Source organism: Charadrius vociferus, unplaced genomic scaffold (assembly GCF_000708025.1).
Source record: "Charadrius vociferus isolate BGI_N301 unplaced genomic scaffold, ASM70802v2 scaffold282, whole genome shotgun sequence".
NCBI lineage: Eukaryota > Metazoa > Chordata > Aves > Charadriiformes > Charadriidae > Charadrius > Charadrius vociferus.
In genome coordinates this window covers 9,251,484-9,273,621 of record NW_009647731.1, presented here as the reverse complement: position 1 = coordinate 9,273,621, position 22,138 = coordinate 9,251,484, and the positions used below count along the sequence as shown (strand labels likewise).

At 38.6% G+C, this 22,138-nt stretch overlaps 1 protein-coding gene across 1 annotated transcript in view; it reads left to right on the top strand.

Moving 5' to 3' along the window:
• Positions 1–18,438, top strand: part of CACUL1 (CDK2-associated, cullin domain 1) — an 89,777-nt gene extending 71,339 nt beyond the window's left edge. The window contains exons 9-12 of the mRNA XM_009881647.1: positions 9,769–9,858; positions 13,378–13,516; positions 16,766–16,809; positions 17,934–18,438. Of these exons, the coding sequence (XP_009879949.1) occupies positions 9,769–9,858; positions 13,378–13,516; positions 16,766–16,809; positions 17,934–17,974 (314 nt within the window). The 3' untranslated portion in view covers positions 17,975–18,438. The remainder of the gene's footprint in view (positions 1–9,768; positions 9,859–13,377; positions 13,517–16,765; positions 16,810–17,933) is intronic.
• Positions 18,439–22,138: the final 3,700 nt, after the last annotated feature.

The following is a 22,138-nucleotide window of genomic DNA, read 5'->3' as shown; positions in this document are numbered from 1 at the left end:
TGGAAATACCCTGCCTGTTTGTTCTTGTGTTTAGAATAATGGCAGTTATTGCAAATTTTAACCCTCTTCAGTGATGAAAATTACGAACAGCTCCTGAAACTCTCTACTTCTACTATTTGCAGTAGTAAAATTCAATGGCAGAGAGTATTTGCAAGTAACTGCTACTCTTCTCTGTTTGGGTATTGGCAGCTTGATGCCTAAAACAAGCTTGCTTTTCAATCTAACAAAAGAGAAAAACTATTAACAGCATACTATTGTTTCTCCTTGGTGGATAGATCACTTGGTTTCCAATTACAAGAGTTTGCAATTACCCCTGTTCTCTTTCCAGAAACTAAAGGAAGGAAGGTGAGCCTAGGCTGGAGTCCTGCTCTGGGAGGGTTGTTGAGGTTCTCAGCATCTCAATATTGAGAAGAAAAGCGGCAATAACAAACTGGTTCCACAGGTGAAAGCAGTTTTAGAAGGCAGTCTGAGGAAAATAATTCTCCTTGTTCTTTGCTTACAACAGTGTTTGTGGGACAAGCAGGGTGTATCAGACTGGTTATGGCACTTCAAAGAAGTAGTAGCCCTGCCGTATCACTGAAGTACTTCTGCCATTTCTGTCTCTCTGTGTGAGCTGTTTCTTTCCTTCCATGTTAGTATTTTGAGTTCAGGAAGTGGTTTCTACTCTTGCAGGCGCAATGTATTGGTAGGTATCATTCAGTACAAGCTGTTTCTTTCCAACGAAGCATCTGCTTGTACTTCTGGACAGAAGTTACTCAACTAGGAAGTCAAGTGACCTCTGTCAGAGAGAAAACAGCTTTCTTCAACACTTCTGATTTTGTTCCCTATTGACTGGGGTAAGCAATCAATGTTTGCACGTTCTCATCTTTGATCTACTCTAGAAACAGGTCCTTTTTATCCAGAGGAAAGGACACCTCTTGGTGAAAACGCTACAGAATGAATAGGGCCCAGGACTTCGTGGCTCTTAAAATTGTTATCAGGATCCAAGGTGGTATATGGCTTGTGAATGAGGCAATTCCCTGAAATTTACAGGTTCAGCTTGAGCATGGGCTTGAAAACACGTGAAATTTAGGCAAATTAAAGCATTAGATCTTAACTTCTGGCTTTTTGTTTCTTGTTCATGAGATATATCAAGATAATTAGAGAATTGGCTACTGAAACCTGAGAATACAGAGCAGTTACCTGGATGTAGATTCTGATAGCACGTAGGCATTTGTTGAATGTAGTTCTCAATATCGGTGCTTGTGCCAGGTCAGAACTAAAACCCAGTGTAAAAATGTATTGTGTATATATTCACCAAAAGTAGCAACTTTTCTCATAGTTTTCCAAGAAAACTTTTTTTTGTAAAAAGTCTGGAGAAGGGGGAGGAATCACAGCCTATTTCATTATGTTTGCAGTTTCTAATTAGTTACTGGGAAAAACTTCTCTCTGAAGATTCTTACACATGACAGCTTCGTTTCTTCCCAGTTATGTCACTTGGATTCAGCTGAGGTGAAGAGATCTTGCTGCTCTGTTTTCTTAATTTTTATTTTTTTCCTGGAGGTATATTATAGTTCAATAGAAGGGCCGTTCATGTTGGAAAAGGTTTTCCTTTAGAAAGATGGCAGAAAGGATATTTCCACTGCATTGGAGCTTTCTGAGAAGTACCAGAAAAGCTAACTCGAAAGTTGGAAAAAGTTGCTAAGAGCTTTCTAACAATGAAGTTGTCCAAATGTCCTTTTTTGGTTGCAGTGGGTACAAATTTAATACAAAATTAGAGAATGAACGCTGTTATAGCGGGTAGAAGTTGATAACTGTAGCAGGGCAGAGCATGTTTCCTGTGCAGAGATTTTCCTGTTGTTTGTGTGGTGGGTGAGCAGGAGAGGGTGTGTTGCTCTGTGGGCACCCAGACCTACATACTTAGCAGATGTGTTTTGCTGTGTTGTCCTCCAGAAGCCTGTTGATGTCAGTGAAGCATGGGACCCTCATCTCTTTGGCTGTGTATTGCTATGACATAATGGCTTTTGTTAATAAATTCCATATCTAGCTTTTGTTTGTGAATACCCCAGAAGAGCAGTGCAAAAGCCTGAGAGAAGGACTGTGATTGGTGCCAGGTTCGTAGCCTGACTGTACAGCTACAACAGAGAACACAAATGTGTTGGGTTTTTTTATTCACTCCCCATGCCTCACCCTTTGCCAGAGACAGACAAGAAAAAGGTGGATTGGATTGACGTTTTCCCTGCTTGAGCTGGCATTTCTTCCCCCTCCCGCTCTGTTTTGACATCTGTCTCAAATTACAGGTTGCTTCTCATATGAAGATTATTTCCTTGACCCACAAACTGCAGAGAAAATCCCCTGAAGAGGGGAGAAAATACTCATTATTTTTCAGCTTCTTACAGAAGGCATTGCCCCCACCCTTTCTGTATGCTGCGCTTCCAAATTTACAGTCAAGAAGTTGTTCTTTGTGCTTCTCATTTTCATGTCGGATCTAATGCTTTTGTTTCATAAGAAAATAGCAGTTAGTTTCATAAGGGAACTTGTTCTGGAGTGGCTGTACTGAGTTGGATCAAAATTCAGTGTAGCCCCGTGTCCTGGTCTTGATGAAAATGCATACAGCATCATTATAGGTCTGGTGCAGCAGAACTTTGATGACCATGGATTTATATCTTGAGAAGTATGTGCCCTGTAGGAAGAACTGAAGGCTTCCTTGCATGGTTTAGGCTGTGTCTACATTAATAAGTGGTGTGGTGTAAAGGGAGCGGATCCACAGAGTATGAAACACCTATGTGTTGGTGTTGAGGACCCAGTTTTTGCCTGTACGTGCATTTTGAAGAGTTTTATTTCACACTAGCTAATGTCCGGTCCTGCGGACCGAATGCTAGTCAGTGGTTTGAGCACATCTGGTTTAATCTTGCCCAAAAGGAATTAAGTTAATATGCTCCAAGGCAGCTCTGTCATATGAACCAAGGAGCAGTAAGTGGGGATGATCAGTGAATTTGCTTTAAAAGCACATTTCTGATCTGAACTAAAGCGTTAATATAGAATCTGCCCTTAAGCATTTTGAAATCCCTATTCTTTTTTTCTTTGAGACACAGAGTGTCTACTGTGATGGCAGAAGCAATATGTTGTTAAAAAAATGTCCCATTGGATTGCTGAGGCTCTTTCCTTCTGTAATATATTGGGTGTTACTCAGCCCCGAGACAGTGCTTTTACTTATTTTTTTCCTTAAAGTGTGCAAAATCAGGATGAGAAGAAAATCTGCACAACCTTAATTCCCCACCTTCATAAAGCTACACTTCTTGCTTTTAAAGTTTAAGAATGATATAGAAAAATAAATCGGTAGATTTCTTCAAAAAATTAAAAAAAAAAAAAATTAAAAGGCAGAATTACTTACCTGTGGAGTGACTTGCTGCTTCTCTGTCTTTGGAATCAGCCTGCATGTCTGGATTGGTAAAATGAAATGAGAAGATTCCTTCCTGAGGGCCTTAAAAGTGAAGCAAGGTAGCAGAACACTAGAAGAAAATACTGATTCATTCTAGTGTATTTGTACCAGACCAAACCGGGGTGATTTCTGTTAGAATTACATTACCACAAAAGGCTAATTTATTCTTTTCCCCAGCTATAAAGCTGTTGAAATACCAGCTTTTGACAGTAAATGTTTTGGTGGGCAAGAGGGTTCTATAGCATAAAGGGTCCTTTTTTTGAGATGCAGGGAAGGGATGCATTTATTGTTAAGTTCTTCGTTAAAGTAATTTTTAAAGATTTTTATGCATCTACAGAATCGTGAATTTGTTCAGTCTTCAATTCCTGCCTTATTCTACGTAGGCAAATAGTTTAATCTTATCATCCCCACTTCAAATTCCTAATTCTAACCTTAACGTTTTCCTTCCTCTCCTTCCTTCCTGTCTTCCTTCCAAATATTGGTAGGTACAGACAATTGATAGTGCAAATCGCCTGCGGTATGTTCCGCTTCTTTTCCAGCGCGTGGGGGGCGCGCTGGGATGCTGCTATTGCAGGATAATCGACCCGTCCTCCTTCTTGGAAACACTGACTTGTCAGGTTAATGTCAGTCTGTTCTGAGACCTCAGCGGGTACCCCTACGCTCTCAAGGGCTGTACAGGATAGCTTTTGTAGCTATTAATCTTTCTTACACCTTCTGGGCTCTGCGATCTGACAGAATAATCAAGAATAACACACTCACCAGTTTAAGGGTGGTATCACTAATATTGAAGCGGTAGCTATAAATTGACAGCTAAGGGCTGAGTAATTGCATTGTAACCATGTTGGAAACTATCCTTTTTTCCAAGTATTGTAGAATACGCTCGTATTCTGAAAATAACACTTAATCTACACACAAATTTTGTCACTGAACTAAATTTTTCATCAAAGAACTAGGTTATTTTAAAGAGTTGCAGCTACTGTTCTTATTTTTCTTGTTTCATGTTGATTAAGTTGCAGCACCTCAAAGTAAGGGAAGTTTTTAATTGGGAAATACGGTCTCAAGTAATGACTGTCATCTTTAATACTTGGTAAAGGAATAGGAATAATATTCCCATTTCAATAAGCCTTCATAAACTTGTAAACATGAAAATATCACCTTATTTCCAATTATAGAAGTCCAAAAGTGTATATTTCTACATTTATAGCTCTGTTTTTCATATTTATTCTTGTTACAACATTGAATATTTTCCATGTGATTAAGACTTGGAATTTTTATTTTGTAGCATTTTTATTAGATATTCATTACATAGCCCAAAAGCTTTATTAAATATTTTAAAAGTAATCTGTGGCTTTATTAAATGCCTAGTGGCAAATGCTTAGTAATAAATACAACTTTTACTGTCTTTTTTCTAATCTACACTTTATTCATTACAAACTTCTGAAGAATTTAAGTAGCTAAAAATTTATTTTAGGTTCTGTTTAAAGGAAAATAAAAATGCAGAATCACAAGGAGTTTGATGTAACTGGAAATGTGAAGGTTAAGCCAGAGGGAAGGTCGGTTTTCATGCAAAAGGCTTTTGAAGTTCTACATCAATGGTTAACGTGTACAAAATTGTACATGGGTTGAGGTAATGAAAAGATAATATATGATAAAGGTTCATCAGTCGATTTAATAATAAAATAGTAGATTAAAAAAATAAACAACCAAAACAACAAACCAAAAACAACAACAAAAAACCTCAGACCCAAAAAACAACCAATCTCCCCAAAAAACCCTAACACAGAGCAACAACAACAGAAACCTACAGCCACATCTTGGTCGCCAGCCGTAGCGGTTCCCTCCCTGTTTAATTGCAGTTGGCACATGGGCTTTGCAGGGACTGGATTTGGGAGTAAAGCTGGGGTACGGGAACCATATTCAAGGTGAATGTGATGCTATCACAGTGAAGTAGAAGGGTTCGTGTGGTCAGATGTATCTGATATAATTTAGCTGAGAGAAAGGTAATTTATTATACTGTAGATTTGACTGCAGTGATCTGATGATATTCCTAAAGGGCGGAACTGCCAGGTCAGCCTGTGCTCTTAAAGCTTGTTTAAGCGATTCACTGGCGATAGCTCCATCATTGCTGCTGTGCATCACTGTATCTCACGTACCCTTCTGTAAGGGCTCAAGTTCTGTGGAAATATCCCAGTTGTTATTCTGCAAAATAATATAAATATTGCATGTGTCTTGGAATTAAGTAGTAAAGAGCACAATTTGTACAATGGGATAAAGAGCTCCAGAATACATTTGTTTTACTTCGTAGCTTCTTTAAGCAATCAGTTCTACTTCTGTTGAAGACTGAAGAGCAACAGCTGACTAACGCCTTTGTTGTGGAAGCTGTTGGAATTGCTTTTAATGGGAATATGCTTTATAATTTTTTTAAATGCATCGTTGAATAATTGCAACTTTGAATACATCTGCCTAAGTCATACTTATGTATGATTTGCGAAAATATCTTACTTTGAAGTTCTATTTGATTACTGCAGAAGGGTGAAAATAAAAAAGATCTTATGCATCTACATGCAAAAGTTTCACTGTTCTGGAAAAATTGCGTCTTTGCCAAGCAAAATAAACCTATTTTGAAAGGAATGTTGAAGGATAGAAAAAGAATTTTAGAATAGCTAACTCTTAGTTTTTCCAAGTGAATCTTGAGTTATGAGTGAGTGAGTTTGAACTTGTAAGATATCATCTGCTACTCCTGGAGTTACTGGGGTCCCAGCTCTTGCCCCAGATACCCCACTGTAATTGTGAAGTAGCTTAAACCTTCATCAAGGTACAAGCTTCTTCAGGGTTACTCTGCAATAATGGAGTAACTCGCTTACTGCAGAGTACCTGAAGTGCTGCAGGTTCATACCTCACTTACTCCAACATAGTTCATCCATCATTCCTCAAAAAAATCCTGAGGCCATTTTAGGTACTGCATATATTCAACAATATTTCAAAGCATCTTGTATCTTTCTGCAGTTAAAGCATTTCATCATGGGAACCCACACTTCTCTTCTTTGATTCTGCCGTGAGTTATTTTCAAGACTATTTTGCAAGTTAATTAACTTCTCTGCATATTGGTTACTTAGTCTGTAAAATGTGCTATTAGTTCATAAGCACTGCAGAGGTGGTCAGATAGTATCATAGTGTCATTACCGCTGTCATTCATCTGAGGTTTAGTTTTACTCTGCCTCACCCTGCTCTGTCTTTGTAAATGCCGCAGGTGGAGCTTCTGGGAGTGGGTAGGAGGAGTCTGTGCAGCTTCTGTGTTGTAGAGTCTCGTTAATTATTCTAATAAAGCACAATCCAAAGCCTTAATATTTGGAGGTCTTTTGTAAGATTGCAAAATAACAACAGAGGTAAGTTCAGCGTGTCTGGCACAGCTCTTTCTATTCCTTCGGCTTAAGTCACCTTCTCTTAAGAAAGAATATAGGATTGAAACTTTGGGTAGGTTTCATTGCAAAACTGAAGATGAATTTGTGTGTGAAGGAGTCTTACATCTTTTATCTATTTACATCTTTGTCTATAAACCTCCTTTGAGATTTTTTGGACGTATCCAGAGATGAGCCTGGTTCATTCGTATGGAAATTGTTCTGAAAATACATATCCTACAGCAGTGCTATTCATCCTTCAGGTACTGATGTTTAGCGTTTGGAAAAGGTTTAGGTTGGATTAGTTTCTACTGTATGGTTTAGTGAATAGTATATTCTTTTACTTTTCTTTGTAGAGAAACAGGGAATATATGCCCTTACTTTGTTATATTGTTGTTGAATGTAATAGCATTGTGCTTGTATTTACTGGCTGTAAATCAGGAGTGACTGAAATTTTCATTGTAGCACATGGTGTAAGCAGTTGCAGAAACAAAGATAAGAAATGTTAATTTCCGAAGCTGCAATAAAGTGATGAAGAAGATATTTCTGTAGAATTGATCTCTAAGTGAATTATTCCACTGGCTTATTCATGAAATCCCTTTCTAATGGCAGGTGATGTGGTCAGTAATCTAGAACAGAAACAGCTCGTTTTACTTGCAAATATATTTGTTCATGTTATCTCAAAGGATCACAATTGAAATGAGCTTCATGGGTGAATATTATCTTAAAGTTACAAATAATATTGCATGTTTATAATGGTGATCTATACTCGAGATGTGGACTATCCTCTTAAACGATTGGTTTTACAAATAATTCTGTTGGTCAGCACCTGGAACATGTTAAGGGATCACTTGGAGGAGTGCTGTAGGGGTTTCATTAGCTGGGAGGGAAGGAGAAAGGTTGGAGCATCTTGCAGCCCCAGCATGTCTGCAGTACCACAGGCTGACAGGAGTGAGGTGGACCACTGGTCTGGTGTGCTCATCACCTCTCATCTTTGATCCATATGTACCATAAAGTAAAAATTTGCTTTGTATCTGCCATCTGCTTGTTCTATGTTATTTAAAAAAAAATAAAGTGAAAGATGACAGTACGTACGAATGTATTTTCAGGGTATGGGCACTGTATTTCAGATTTCATCCAATGGAATAAGTATGACCTGCAATTTTCCATTTACTGAGGGAGATCCAAGTAGTCAGATGCCCTCTAGTTAGTTATGTAGTTGTGGGCAGCTGCCGTTAATACTTGGGTTTGTTCCCAAAGCAACTCTCAATAGCTTTTTTCTCTTCCACAGTATGCCTTGTACATATGCAATTATATAAAATAGCTTCTGAAATATTTTTAAATTGCTCTTGCTAGTTATAACTTGAATACTAAAGGAGAGCACGGTTTTCAGTTTATCAGGAATAAAACCAAGAAGCTCTGTTAATTGAATTACTTCTTAACATCTAGTAAAATGTTCAAGTGACTTAACTCTGGACTTGTGGTCTTTAAGTTAGTATTAATTTTCAGGATTATTCCATTTAAAATAATGTGTTATATGTAGTTTTGGAACATAATTTGGTGTCCACATATGAAGAACAAATCTAGAATTCTCTGGACACTTTACAAATCTCTTGGTGAAGCTTATGCTAAAGTAGTTACAGTTTAATTAAATATATATATGTAAATACACACACACTGCATGAATTATGCATTACTGTCTGCAGGTCTTCCTTATAAAGCATTATCCCTTTTTTAATTTTATGATTTGCAACTTTTCTGGCTGCCAAGAGGCCATTGGAAAAATCTTTAGGAAAGAGGCTGTAAATATGTCATTACAAAACAAATCACAGGCTCTTACCCACTCAAGGCTTCAGCTGAAAGGAGCAAGCGCTTTTAAGATGGTTCTTTGTAAAATAAATTCATCTATAACAGCTCAATATAACCACCTTGATTACTTGGAGATTAGAAAAAATACTTTCTTTTTAATCTTACTATTACATGAGCCATTTAGGGTTTCACAAAGAGAAGAACATGCTACCAAAGATTTTTCTTTTTATGATAAGTACACTAGTGGCAGATACTAAAGACAAAACTGGTGAAGCTTTGAAGTTTAAAACCCAGAGTCTCTACACTGTAAGCACAAGAGGTACACCCTTTAGGTAGAATTGTAACTGTCATTTTTCCTTTACGTAGTGGTTACAGAAAGATGCGTAGACTGCTCAACTACTTTTGTAGAGGTATAAAAACTGAAAGGCAACAATTGGTTTAAACCTTATTGATTTTTTTGGTTTGCTTGTTTCTGTAATTCAGATGGATGTACAAATCTCAAATACAAGGCAGGCTAAAGGCCTTGGTATTGTAATATAAGCAGTAAATCTGCTATTGCCACGTTTTTCATCAAGAGGAAGATGCAAATATTGCAATGTTTACTACAGAAGATACCAAAAATGAAATAGAAATGGTCACTTGTGTGTTTAAAAGAACAACTTTTCTTATATGACTTCTCTTTTTTTTTTATACTACTTGTACTTCATTCATGGACTTTCAATCCAGCCTTAGTATTATGGGGAAGATGCTAAATACTGTAATGCGAGGATGTATGGATCTCCAGGTGTTTAGCACACTCAGTATGAGTGTGCTTCTAAAAATAGTTTACTTCAGTTCTGCATCTGAATACTTAGAGCATCGCTTGCTTGGTTTTTCCTCACAACTGCCGTCTGAAAATGGATGAAAAATAAATTATTTTGTATTTTCATCATACATAATTTGAACAGAGTATTTCTATTTAAAGGGGATGTTTTATCACTCTTGAGAGTTAATTTGTCAATCATACCTGTCTGCTGCCTTTGTGAGGACATCAGATAACAAAAAAAAAAGCACAACGATTTCTTTGATACAAAAAGTATGTGTAAGAGCCTATATTTTTTTGATTTTAAAAATGCCTAATTCTCTTAATTTTTGTTTCAGCTTTACTTTTGGAAGCTCAGTCAACGCCGTTTCAAATAACTCCTTCAACCATGGCAAATATTGTGAAAGGCCTGTATACACTACGACCAGGTAAAATACAAAGATGTTTCTAGGAGTCTCTCATACTGTGGTTGTGATATGTTTTATTAAATACATATGTGGTCTCTATCTTATGTAATGCACAGTTAACAAACAATTGTGCGCTGTGGTCTGTCCATCCTAATGCTTAGTCCTACTGTGTGAAGGCCCTGCTTCTTCTTGTTGCCCATCTCTGTGACCTGAGCGAGGTACCATAGGAATACCAAATTATTTTGGAAAAACAATGCAGCCCTCTACTCTGGAGACAAAGGGAAGATCTGTTTCTTCTGCTCTGTAGAAATAAAGAAAGAAGGCAGTTCAGTGAGTCGGTCATGGCAAAAGTTTGGAAGTATTAAAATGGTGAAAGTTATATTGTGAGTCGGACTTCAAATGGCCAGCTCTTGGAGATGAGATGAATAACTGTTTCTTCTAGGAAGGCATTATTTGGTTGGTATTCTTTCACAGAAGAGCTTAATTTAACTCACGACTACGTCATGACATCTTGTGCAACAACAGTTATATTGAAAGGAAAATGGTGTTGCAGATTCTAATCGTTTTTGTGCCAAAGTCTGTGGTTCTGTAAGTTTAAGAGAACTGAGTAGAGCTCTAGCCTGTGTTTGAAAAGACTTTAGAAACAGGAAGTATTCAAAGTATCCATAACAAAACGGTACCCACTTCCCTTCCTTTTACAATACTGATACTTTCTTCTTAGTGTGGTGTGACTGAGAGAAGGATTGTGTCTGAGCTTCAGTCTATTTTTGCTTTGCAATTCCCATTTATAGAAATAGAAACGAGGAAGGGAAAGCTTTACAAAAAAGCTTTAGTGCAATGTTAAGTGTTTATACAAGCCAGGAGTGTGGTGGAGCCTGGATTTACAAAATGTGTGGATAAAGCACTTTTAGTAAGCCAGGATTATTTTTACAACAGCAAAATTAACATCTTGCCATCACTTTTAAGGCAGTAATAATTTCATTTTTATAAACTGTTCAGTACCAAAGAATGGAAGGGTATATATAAAGTATAAAAGTGTAATTTTTTCAAAAGCAGCTCAGTATGGTTTTGTTGTTCCTCACTGAATGTTGTACATGCTGGACTTGTGGTTTCCCAGTTGTCCATTTCAGATGATCCCTGTCTTGCTGTCTACTTAACGCAACAGATACTGGTTTGGGTTGGTGTAATGGGCCTAATCAGATTTTGTGTCTGTAAGATATTTAAGTATAAAAATTGTTCCTACAGTTTGTGGTATCTGCTTTCCACAGCTGAGTACGAAGACCCAGGTGATTGACTTTAAGCCATTGTAAAACTATTCAAGTCAGAACTGAAAAACACATCTGGGTAAAGGTGAATGGATAAGCAAAGAGTTCTCTTAATACTCCTTGGTAGTGAGGTGTAGCTAAGACTTAACAGTCTCATCACCTTTTAAAATATGATTTGACAACCTTACCACTTCTTAAAGGTAGTAATGAACTAATGCAGGCGTTATAGCTTCTCAAACCTGATCTCCTTCTCTGACAAGATGTCCCACTTAGTGGATGAGGGAAAGGCTGTGCATACTGTCTACCTAGAAGTTAGCAAAGCCTTTGACACCATTTCCTGCAGCATTCTCCTGGAGAAACTGGCTGCTCATGGTTTGGATGGATGGATGCTTCTCTGGGTTAAAAAACTGGCTGGATGTCTGTGCCCAAAGAGTTGTGGTGAATGGAGTTAAATCCAGTTGGTGGCCAGTCACAAGTGGTGTTCCCCGGGGCCAGTTCTGTTTAATGTCTTTATCCATGATCTGGATGAGGGGATCAAGTGCACCCTCAGTAAGTTTGCAGATGCCACCAAGTTGGGTGGGAGTGTTGATCTGCCTAAGGGCAGGAGGGTTCTGCAGAGGGATCTGGAGAGGTTGGATTAGTGGGCTGAGGCCAATGGTATGAAGTTCAACAAGGCCAAGTGCTGGGTCCTGCACTTGGGTCACAACCACCCCATGAACATTACAGGCTGCAGGACTGGGGCAGTGATTGTCCCCTGTACTCAGCGTGGGCGAGACCTCACCTCAAATACTGTGTTCAGTTTTGGGTCCCTCGCTACAAGAAAGACATTGAGGTGTTGGAGCATGTCCAGAGAAGGGCAATGAAACTGGTGAGGGGTCTGGAGCACAAGTCTTATGAGAAGCTGCTGTGGGAACTGGGGTTGTTCAGCCTGGAGAAAAGGAGGCTGAGGGGAGACCTTATCGCTCCCTACAACTACCTGAAAGGAGGGTGTAGCGAGGTGGGGTCGATCTCTTCACAAGCAATAAGGATGAAAGGAAATGGCCTCAGGTTGCACCAGGGGAGGTTTAGATTGGATATTAAGAAAAATTTCTTCACTGAAAGGGTTATCAAGCATTGGAACAGGCTGCTCAGGGCAGTGGTGGAGTCATCATCCCTGAAGGTATTTAAAAGGTGTGTAGATGTGGTTCTAAGGGACATGGTTTAGTGGTGGACTTGACAGTGTTAGGTTTATGACTGGACTCAATCTTAAAGGTCTTCTCCTACCTAAATCATTCTGTGATACTATGATGAGGGAGGTTAGTGCATTGTGTTTTGTTTAAACCACCTGTACATTAGGAATGATTATGTAGTGAGTTTACTGATTGAAGCCTGTTGAAGCTTGGCATCAAGCAAGTAACCCTATGTAGGAATTTGATAAAAACTTGTGATGTGCCTTAGTGAATATCTTTAAAAGTGTCCCTCTTTTCCAAGTAAAGATGAAGTTTAAGATAACCGCTACAACCTCTGGAAAGTCTGCCTTCAGAAATACTTGCCGAGGATTTCTTTTTCTTAAGAAGTTCTTACACAGTTGCTATAAACCCAATTTTCATCCTTTGCTCAGTCTTCTGTGTTTCTTGCCATCAGCCTTGAAGCAGCTTTAAGGTAAATTATCTTGCTTCTGTAAGGTAATGTTCAGTGTAGTGAAATTAAATCGCATTTCTATCCTGAAGGTGAACTAATACAGGTTAAAATTATATAATGAACATTAAAAAGTGTTCATCTAAGCTTTGGAAGATCAGTGAGAGAATTGCATTGATTCATTTGAAATGGGGGATGGAGAGGCAGTGGTGTATGGTGATAGTACTGTGTTTTCTAGAAGTAGGGCTCAGGGAAGAGAGGTGTAAATTTTGTGAATATGCCTCCTGGAGTAAAGCGTTACAAATGCTCTGATCATTAGGGTGAGTTTGCTGATCGTCAGTGCCTGTCCTTGAGAGTGCCCCGAGACTCGGCAGGCCCTGTGAGATGCAGCAAGAATTTCAATTTGATGATGAGGTTGATGACCAAAAAAAAAAAGTGGTAATTCCTTTAGCTACATGTAAACATCTGATTTTAACAGTTCTGCTTTAAGGCCTGGTTTCTCTGGGTTTAGGGGGGTTGGCTTGGGGGTTTTTGTTCTGTTTTCTTTTTTAAATTCAGGATCCCAAAATGTATTTAATATAGAGCAAAGTTACATTTGTCAAAGAGTAAAATTTTCACAAAAGATCCATGTGTTTTGTTGTTGTTTTCCCTCTTACAGAATGGGTACAGATGGCACCAGCTTTATTTTCTAAATTCATCCCAAATATTCTGCCCCCTGCTGTGGAATCTGAGCTTCAGGAATATGCTGCTCAAGACCAGAAACTTCAAAGAGAGCTTATGCAGAATGGATTTGCTAGGTAATAATTATTAGTCTTCAGTAGTAATTGTGCTGGATGGTGCTGAAATGGTAAAAATGGATACACCTAAAAATATTGAAGAAATAATTTAAGGGTTAATAAGGAACCTTCACAACTCGGTATCTGAAATACAGCCTTATTTTCCACATGCTTTGAGCACTACCAACCCTGCAGATGGTACCAAAAAGTAGATGATTGGAAGTCTTGAAATATTTTCATGAAACAGATTGCTTCGGTTCATGCCTCCCTGTGTTTTGATTTTGCTTCTAATGCATGATCATTCTTTTGTTCAGCCTTTATTAACTTTGGCTGTTTATTTTCTAAGATGTCTTTTTTTTTTCATGATGCTTCTGAAAATGTCAGTTGATGACTACTTCTTATTCTACTTTCAGAGCTATTTATACAGTCAAGGTGTTGGTTTTAAATACATGTCTCTTCTAATTAATTGGGGTGGGGGGGAAGAACAAGCAGTAAAAGAGACAGTGGAAAATTTTCGTAACCTGTATTGTTTGCTCTGAGCTGTGCGCTGTTGCTTTCTGCTCTTCTATGTAACTGCCTAGAAGGAAGCACAGCTTTTTCACCACGTTGGTGTACCACTTTTGCAGTAGTCTGACAACCCAAGACCAGGCTGGGGAAGCTCTCTTGCTCTGTTTCCAAGAGGTTCATTTCTGCATGAAGAGAATGTGTCTTCATCCTTCCTGTTACCTGTGCAACTGCAGTGCTGAAAACCTGGTCCTGTAGTTCAAACACCCACTGGATGTGGGTATGTTTAGTGTTAGATGTACTCCTAGATTTCATACTCTTGTGTAGTTTTCCTCAAAGGTAATCTCTTTCTTCAAAGCTTGGTAAATTACTGAATGTTAGAACTCTACTACTGACCCAAATGCAAATGGTATTGTAAACTCACTCCTTGTAAGGCTTTCTGTTGAGGAAATAAAATTTTGATAGATAAGCATGCTTTAAGACAGTGAAAACAAAGCCATAAGAGCTTAGGCTGAGAAAAGCAGTGCATTTGGCCTGAGAAATAGAAGCTTGAGACTGACTGAAACTGAGTAAGCATATAATGCTGACAAAGCAATGTGATGCGCAGAACAAAACAAAAAAAGGAACATTTTAGTGTTTTCTAATTTTCAATCTTACTAATTCTATAGGTGGCTTATAATAGTTCGCCTTACAACTGTGATTCACCAGTTTCACACTTCATAGAGGATTAAAAATTAAGTTTTGAATAGTAACAGTACATATCCACAAAAACAATCGGTTTCAAAAACATGTTTCCCTACGCACCTGAAAATAAGAGAGGCTTGTCAGCTTGGCTCTGAAGTTCTTTGGCTGGTACTGTGAGGGGGATGCCGTATAACGGGATAGGAAGGGTAGTAGGAAGATTACTGACCATTGCAAAGGCTAGATGCCTCTGTGGTGCTCTCTTATTAAGAGACTTGGTGCGAGCCTTGTAATATATTTTAGCAGCTCCTAGTTTATGCAGAAAACTAAGTCTCTGGCTCTGGAACTAACGCAAATCTGTAGGAAACGGTTTCTGTCCTGTGTGATAGGTGGGGACAAAAAAGAGATTAGAGCTTGAGGATAGTCATACAGGGAAGAACTAAGAAATGGTTTCTGTGTCACATTGAGTCTAATTTCTAAGAGTTCCTCTTCCTTTTGTCCGCAGTATGTGATCTTCTGGGTATTGGACATGTAAAGAGTTTTGGTATGTCTTGTAGGTTTAGCAAACCAGCCCACCCTAGTCCGGGCTTTGGTGCAACTGCTGTTTCTGTGTACTTTGCTTTCCATTTATTACATAAAAATGCAAAATAAAACTTTGCAGCGGAGTAACTGATTGATGGCATTTAGTCTCTGATGAACGTGTTTTGCATGATGTATTTTATATGGCTGTACTGCCAGGGAGTCAGTGCGGTCTGGTAAACGCGGAGGTTATATAAAGTGTTAGAGTAGAGTCTGTCATTAAAAGGACACGGGTAAAAGAAAACTGAAGTACAGGTGATTCAATTTGCTACATGGCATTTTGCAGTGGTATTTGAAATGTATTTTGCCTTGAAATGTATTTCAGGATGTAATATGCTCCTTCTTGTGTTCAGGAACATAAGTTATATTTATTTATAACCTTTCAGAATTGCTTTGAGGGTATATTCCTACATATATAAAAGGGTGGGTTTTCTCTTTCACTAAGGAGTGTGCTAAGTCTGTCCTCTTCTGGATTAGCGTGAAATGTCATCTGTTTTCCTATAATTGTGCCAAAAATGGCAATGTCTTTGCTGTTGCACTTCCTACAACAATAACAATGAGGAACACAGCACAGTGAGGGGTCTCCATCAGCATTAATGGCATGTCAGGTTCTAGCTGAAAATAGTCGGCTTATCAACACTAGCAAGGACTGTTGCTGCAGAAAGTGGGAACACAAGCCAGTTGCTAGGTGGTATTTCTCGTATGAAAGACCTTTATCAAGGCATACACAGCAGGTCCATCACCTTAAGAGTGGTTTCAGGGAAGAACACTTTGTATTATTAGAAAAACCCCCAATTTCTACCAACTGCCAGCAGATAAATGTGAAATTACAACTGTTGTCGTGAAAATATATTGGAATCTCTCTTCCTTATATAATGGTTTCAATAGCTCATCTATCATCACAAGAAACTTGCGAAGCAGCAAGATTTTCCAGCTTTATGAGTTTGTTTATTCTTCTTTGTGCAAGAATAAAAGGAAAAAAATATTTCCAAATAGATGAGGATTTAATTTGGGGTTTTCGGGAGCAATGATGGCTGCCAGTGTTCATATAACTTTAGTTATTTATTTAAATCTGCTTGAAGAGGGAGTGCTTTCAGCAAGACTTGCTTAGAGTCTGATTGTTGGGTTTTCAGGAGCATCTTACCTTTTTAGACTGATAGATGCAGAGTTTTTCACGTAGTTCTATAAAGTTTGAATTAAGGACAAAATTTTATGCATGACTTAAGACCACACTGCATAGGAGCAATTTTTCCTCATCTTCATTTTGTAAAATATTATCCTATAAAATCAATCTTACTATCTTTAACGAAAGAATGAGCTAATTAAATCTATAAAATATAGCTTGCATTTCTGGTTTAGTAAATTGAGAATCCTGCAGTTGCGTTATTGCTACTTCATTTGCATTTTGTTTCTAAAGTCTGTAAAAGTTGATGACTGTGCTGAGATATTTCACTATTGTTTTCCTTTTCTTAAAATGAAAATACCTTTCTTCCCCATCTTTCCTAGAGGTGACCAGTCACGCAAGAGAGCTGGAGAAGAGTTAACTTACAGTAAGTATGCATCTAAGGCTGATGGGCTGGGCATACAGATAGCGGTGGGCTTCTGGGTTCTCAGGGGGGTGGTGAGGTCTCAGAAGCTGCACCTCCACGTCGTAGCTTGCTGTCTGCCAGTGTAACTTCTACCATTCTATGTAATAATACAAACTTCTTGAGTCTAGAGCCTGGCTAACTGTGCTAGAGTCCCACAGCCACCTGTAAGGTAGTACAATATCCTGTAGTGACCAAGATAATTCTGCTTCATTTAAATGCACAGCTGAAGTCCTAAGGAAAAAGAACATAGTTGTCCCAAGTCTCTGCCTGGCCAGGATACATATAACAGGCAATGAAATGATGAGACAGTCCACCTCTGCTATAAAACACCCGCTGGTGATGCGTGTTTCTGTCTGTTGACAGAGGGTTTGGGAAGGTTGTGCTTTTCAACTTGGAACCTTCAATTACTTGTCTAATACAACATGGAAACCACCTGCATTGAGATACTATAGGCAGTATTTGGGAAGTTCTCTTCCATTTGTAAATGAAGTCTCTTGCTGCACATTTAACTATGAGGTTCTTCACTTTGTGAGTCCCTTAATTTCCCCCAGTGTAGGTTAGGGGGGAAGGAAGCTCAGGGCGGAATTATATTTCCATTTTCAGTTGGTTGCTCTATTCCAGACATCCCTAATTTGGGTGCAGTCAAAGTTCCCATCTTCTGCGCTGACTAAATATTTGGCCAGGGGAGAATCCAGTCCCATACATTCTAGGTTAGCATTTAAATACAGTGTTCTGATTGCTGGTCATTAAATAGCCTTGGGGACTGGGAAATAGTATCTGTTCTGGTGCTGTTGATAACTTCAGTTCATTTTATTGTATTCTTTCTGCCATGCTTCTTCCTGTGCTTTCAGCAGAGTATGTTTGCTTTATTTCCTACCATAAAACGTTGTGCAGTTTTATGGTGAACTGTTATTACAGCCTAAAATGAATGAATAGCTATTTACTTGATGCACCAGCTTCAGTTTACACTGTTAACGTCTGGCAGGCAATGTTGGTTTTCAGGTTGTTGAGGGGAGGAGGGGGCAAAGGACATAAGGTGGAAGTTTAATATGAGAGAATTTCTCGAACCTTTTATATAATTTCAGATGGCTCGTCAGCTTGTGCAAGCTCCAGGGGGTACAGATAGTGAACATACTGGATCAGCTTCTATTCCTAGCCAGAACAGACACTGGAGGAGCACAGGTGGTATCCGGAGCCTCCTTTGGCAACTGCTGATGCTCGAGCTCTGACACGAACTATGCCTCAAAAGAAGAGTTTTGGACTTTCTTCTTGATATAATAAAATGTCAGTTGCTGCTACGATTGGGATGACTTTGAAAGACATGATTCCTTGGTCTGGCCTCTCAACAAGTTCATGTTCTGCGATTTTTGTGAGGAATGCACCTTGAAAAACAATCCTTTCAAAGTGGAAATGGGCAGCCAAAATCAGCAGCTTCCAAAAGCGTTAGAATGGAAGAATCTTTTTTGCACTCTTTTCTTAATATTAAGGACATTCTTAAAACTAGTTAACACGTCAGTGTATTAGTTTTTAAACAAGGTATTTTCTGGAGCTTTTACTTAAATAATAAGAATAAAGTTTCATTATTTTGCAGTATTTGTTTGTTAGTTAAAAAATTGTCACCTTTTCAGAGTTGGTCCCATATAAATGTATCTTCTGTCAGGGAGTCTTAAATTCCAGATTTTTCTTTTATCTCTTCTTTTTGTTACTTGGTATTTTGAAATCTGTTTTCCTATGTGTTTGTACTCTGTGCCTTCAGCTTGTGCACTTTGCAACTTTAGAGACCATATTTTGTTACTGCAAAATGTGTTCTTGAGGAAAAACTTGATGTGAACAAACATGCTGCAAAGTTGCACTTTTCTCTTGCATTAATTAATGGGAGGTGAATTTAAGAAGGAAGAAAAGTTGAACCTATCACCATCACTACTAGTGACCTTGAAGTTTGTCCCCTTTTATTTTTCATACGTATTTGTGTTTAATGCTGGGACCAACTCTTGTAGAACCCCTCTCATTGACCTTTCATTGGCTTCCATAATTGCAATAGATTGAGATGAGAATTCCAGACTGAATGAAATACTAAGATGTGTTTTATTCTGTGCTCTGTAGAAACATTGTGGGCAAAATTCTCCAGTGGGTAGGTCTGCAAAGTGCATCTCTGTCAGCACAAGCCAGATTTGCACCTGATTGATCAGGGAATGATGGTACCTGTCCGAGATCACTTTGTGGCACCTGTGCCGTTTCTCCTGCTTGGGGCACGTCATGGGGGTGTGATAGCGGATGTTGTCAGAATCAGGGAGTTGAGGAGTGGTGTAATGCATGCACATATACCCATCGGCTTCTTGTTTCCAGTCTTGTGTAAACTCAGCTGGAGATCCAGTTGAGCCCAGTTCCAGGAGATCTGGACCTATGGTCTGAGTCCTAATGATTGTGACATGGGTTTAATCAGTGGTATGGCTAATGCAATTCTTTCATGAGGGGACAAACGTACTTGAAATAGCAGTTTGACTACAGGTTGTTTGTTGTTTTTTTTTTATTATTATTACTAAGGATTTATTTTTTATCACATTTAGTTTTGAAGAGAAATGAGTTGGTAATATAAAATCTTTCTGAAACAAAAGTTTATTCAGTTTTGTCTTGCACAACTCTTATGCCTGTTTAAAAAAAAAAAAACAAACACAAAAAAACAACACAGCCCCCTTTATGCTTGCATGAGTTTACTACAAAATGCAGGAAAAAGATAAAAAACATAGATACGGCAGGGACAAAGTTTCTTTTTGGTTTCGTTTTGTAGCCGGTCTTCATGTAAATGAATTTAATTCTATCAGTTTCACATCAGCCACTTGGGCAATGTTGTTAGGTTGGAAGGTGGGGGGGAGGAAGAATGAGGAAGATGCTGCTGTGATTGATTGACTCAAACCTGATTTACCTATGTATTTCTTTAGATATTCGCAAAGCTGATTTAATTTTGCAGAAGTTTTTCTTTTAAAATTAAAACTGAATCCTTCAGTGTTTTGTTTTCATTGTAGAACAATGCCAGCAGTCTAATCTCATCCCCGATAGTGGAAAACCAAACCACTCTCAGTAGGGATTTTTCAACTGTTGGTAGTGTTTGCTTCAGCCGTCCGACCACCTTCTGAAGTTGAAGCGGAATTAGACAAAACCAGGAATTTTGAAAATTTTGCTGAAGTACGCAATGGAGAAGTTAATGAAGGCTAATAGGGAACAAAAAATGATTTGTCAGCTTCCAGATCTTGATCAGTTTTGGCTTTAAACAAAAATAAAACCTCTGATAGTGTCCTTAGCTTTAAAAATCACTGTTTGCTGAAATGACAATATTCTTGAGTTAAGAATAGATGCATTAACCTAATTTGGTTAAAATTTGTTTACAACTTCGTTACCATTCTAGTTCACGTAATACAGTAATCAAGCTTTGTTGTCTTTGTCAAGTGATCACAATGTTTTTCTGTTAAAGTGGTTTTACTGGTTCAAGTTTGTAAATAACATGCAGCCCTTTTGCTTCGTGTTTGAGGCAAGGGTTTGACATTCATTTTACGTTGCACTACGTTTGGGACACAAACTTCTAGAACAATAATTCCATCAAAAGGTAAAGCATTCCCGTCAGCGTGGTTCACTTCGTATGCACTGGGTAGTGCTCGGATGCCTCTCAGTCCTGTGTAGCATTCTCAGTTGGCCACCGTTCCTGAGAAATCTGTTTGTTAAGCACTGTATTACGTTGTAAATTTGGCATTAAAATTCCTGTATGTTTTGGCATTATTAGCATAATGCTGAAGTACTGTTTTATCTGTTGAAGACGTTATCATTGTGACTGAGCATGACACAGAATACAGCGTACTATACTAAATTATTTTGTTTCTCTGTAAACTTGCATTTTACTGACAGTAAAACTAACTCAGCCAACTTGAGCATTGGTACTGTAAAGCCACAATGACCAATAGCATGATCCTAACTGCAGTATTTCATTTAACCAAATAACTTGTGGTAAATCCGTTGCATCTGTAGCTTACTCTGTTAAGATTAAGCAGTAAAGTTAAAGTTGGTTATAAAATGGGTGTCCTCTTTATGTTGCACTGGTCCTATAGCCCAGCTCGCTACATTAAAATATTTTTAAATTAATTTCATTTCTTGATTTGGGAAGTTGAAATATTTAAATTCATTCTGTTGACTACTGTAGTAGTAGGCAATTGTCAGTATATGGTCAGGCTGGTCTTTGATACAAATGAAGAAGGGGGGGTCTAACTAGGTAAATGCTCAACTCTTCTACAGTTGGATCTCCTTGATGCCTTTGTGCAGTTCCTGAGGAAGTGTTTGTTTGTGAATACTTTGAAGCAAAAGTTTTTTTACTCCTCTCGTTTGACAGAAATATGATCAGCCAGATTCATCCCTTTTAATTTTTCCCTAATATGATTGTTTACTTTCTACAGGTTTAAAAAACAGACAAATACAAAAAACAAACCACAATATAGAAACCAACCACAAAGGCCGTGTTCTGAGTGACTGAAAAATGTTTTCCATGTATGCTATAACAACCCCAGTGAAAGGACTAATCTGTAGAACTACGGAATAAAACCCAACTGCTTGAATTTGACTCCTGTCTTCAACCCAGCTCCAGTTGAGAGAAAACAAAGATGTTTTGATGACTTGATGTAAAACAGAGACCCAGAGGGCACTTAGTTCGGCTCACAATGGGCAAGTTATGGTAGCTTTAGGGTCAGTGTAGCTCTTGACCACAATGAGAAGGTCCTGCTATGGAGGAATGGTCACTGCTTGGGTTAGTGTACTTCCCTTTCTGCTCTGCTGGGACTGTGATAACATGGGGGATAGTCACTGTGCTGATGCCACTCTAGTTATGGATTCCTTTTTTTTTTGAGGGATGTCTTGTATTGACCACTCATTTAACTTTTGAGATTGCTTTTCATAGATGAATACTGTAAATAAGTCCGTTTAGTGATGGTGTGTGCTTTCATCAGTGGTGTCTGCTTTGCTGCTCTGGAGAGTTCCTTCACTGCTCTTAGAGCACCTCCACTAGGAGACTAAACGCACATTAAAGATCACTGTATCTTTGGTGTAACACTGAGCTGCAGACTGCCCTCCCAAAAAAACCACTGGGCAGGAAAAATATAGATGGTCCGGCTTTGTGTGTCCCCCTTTCTCCGAGCTGGGGGCCTGCAGGAACAGATAGATGTGCCTCACCAGTATGAGGTGCAACCTTCTCTGTGCTGGTCCTGTGGCCGAGTGAAGGCAGTGGAGAATAGAGCCCTGCACTGCAGATGCT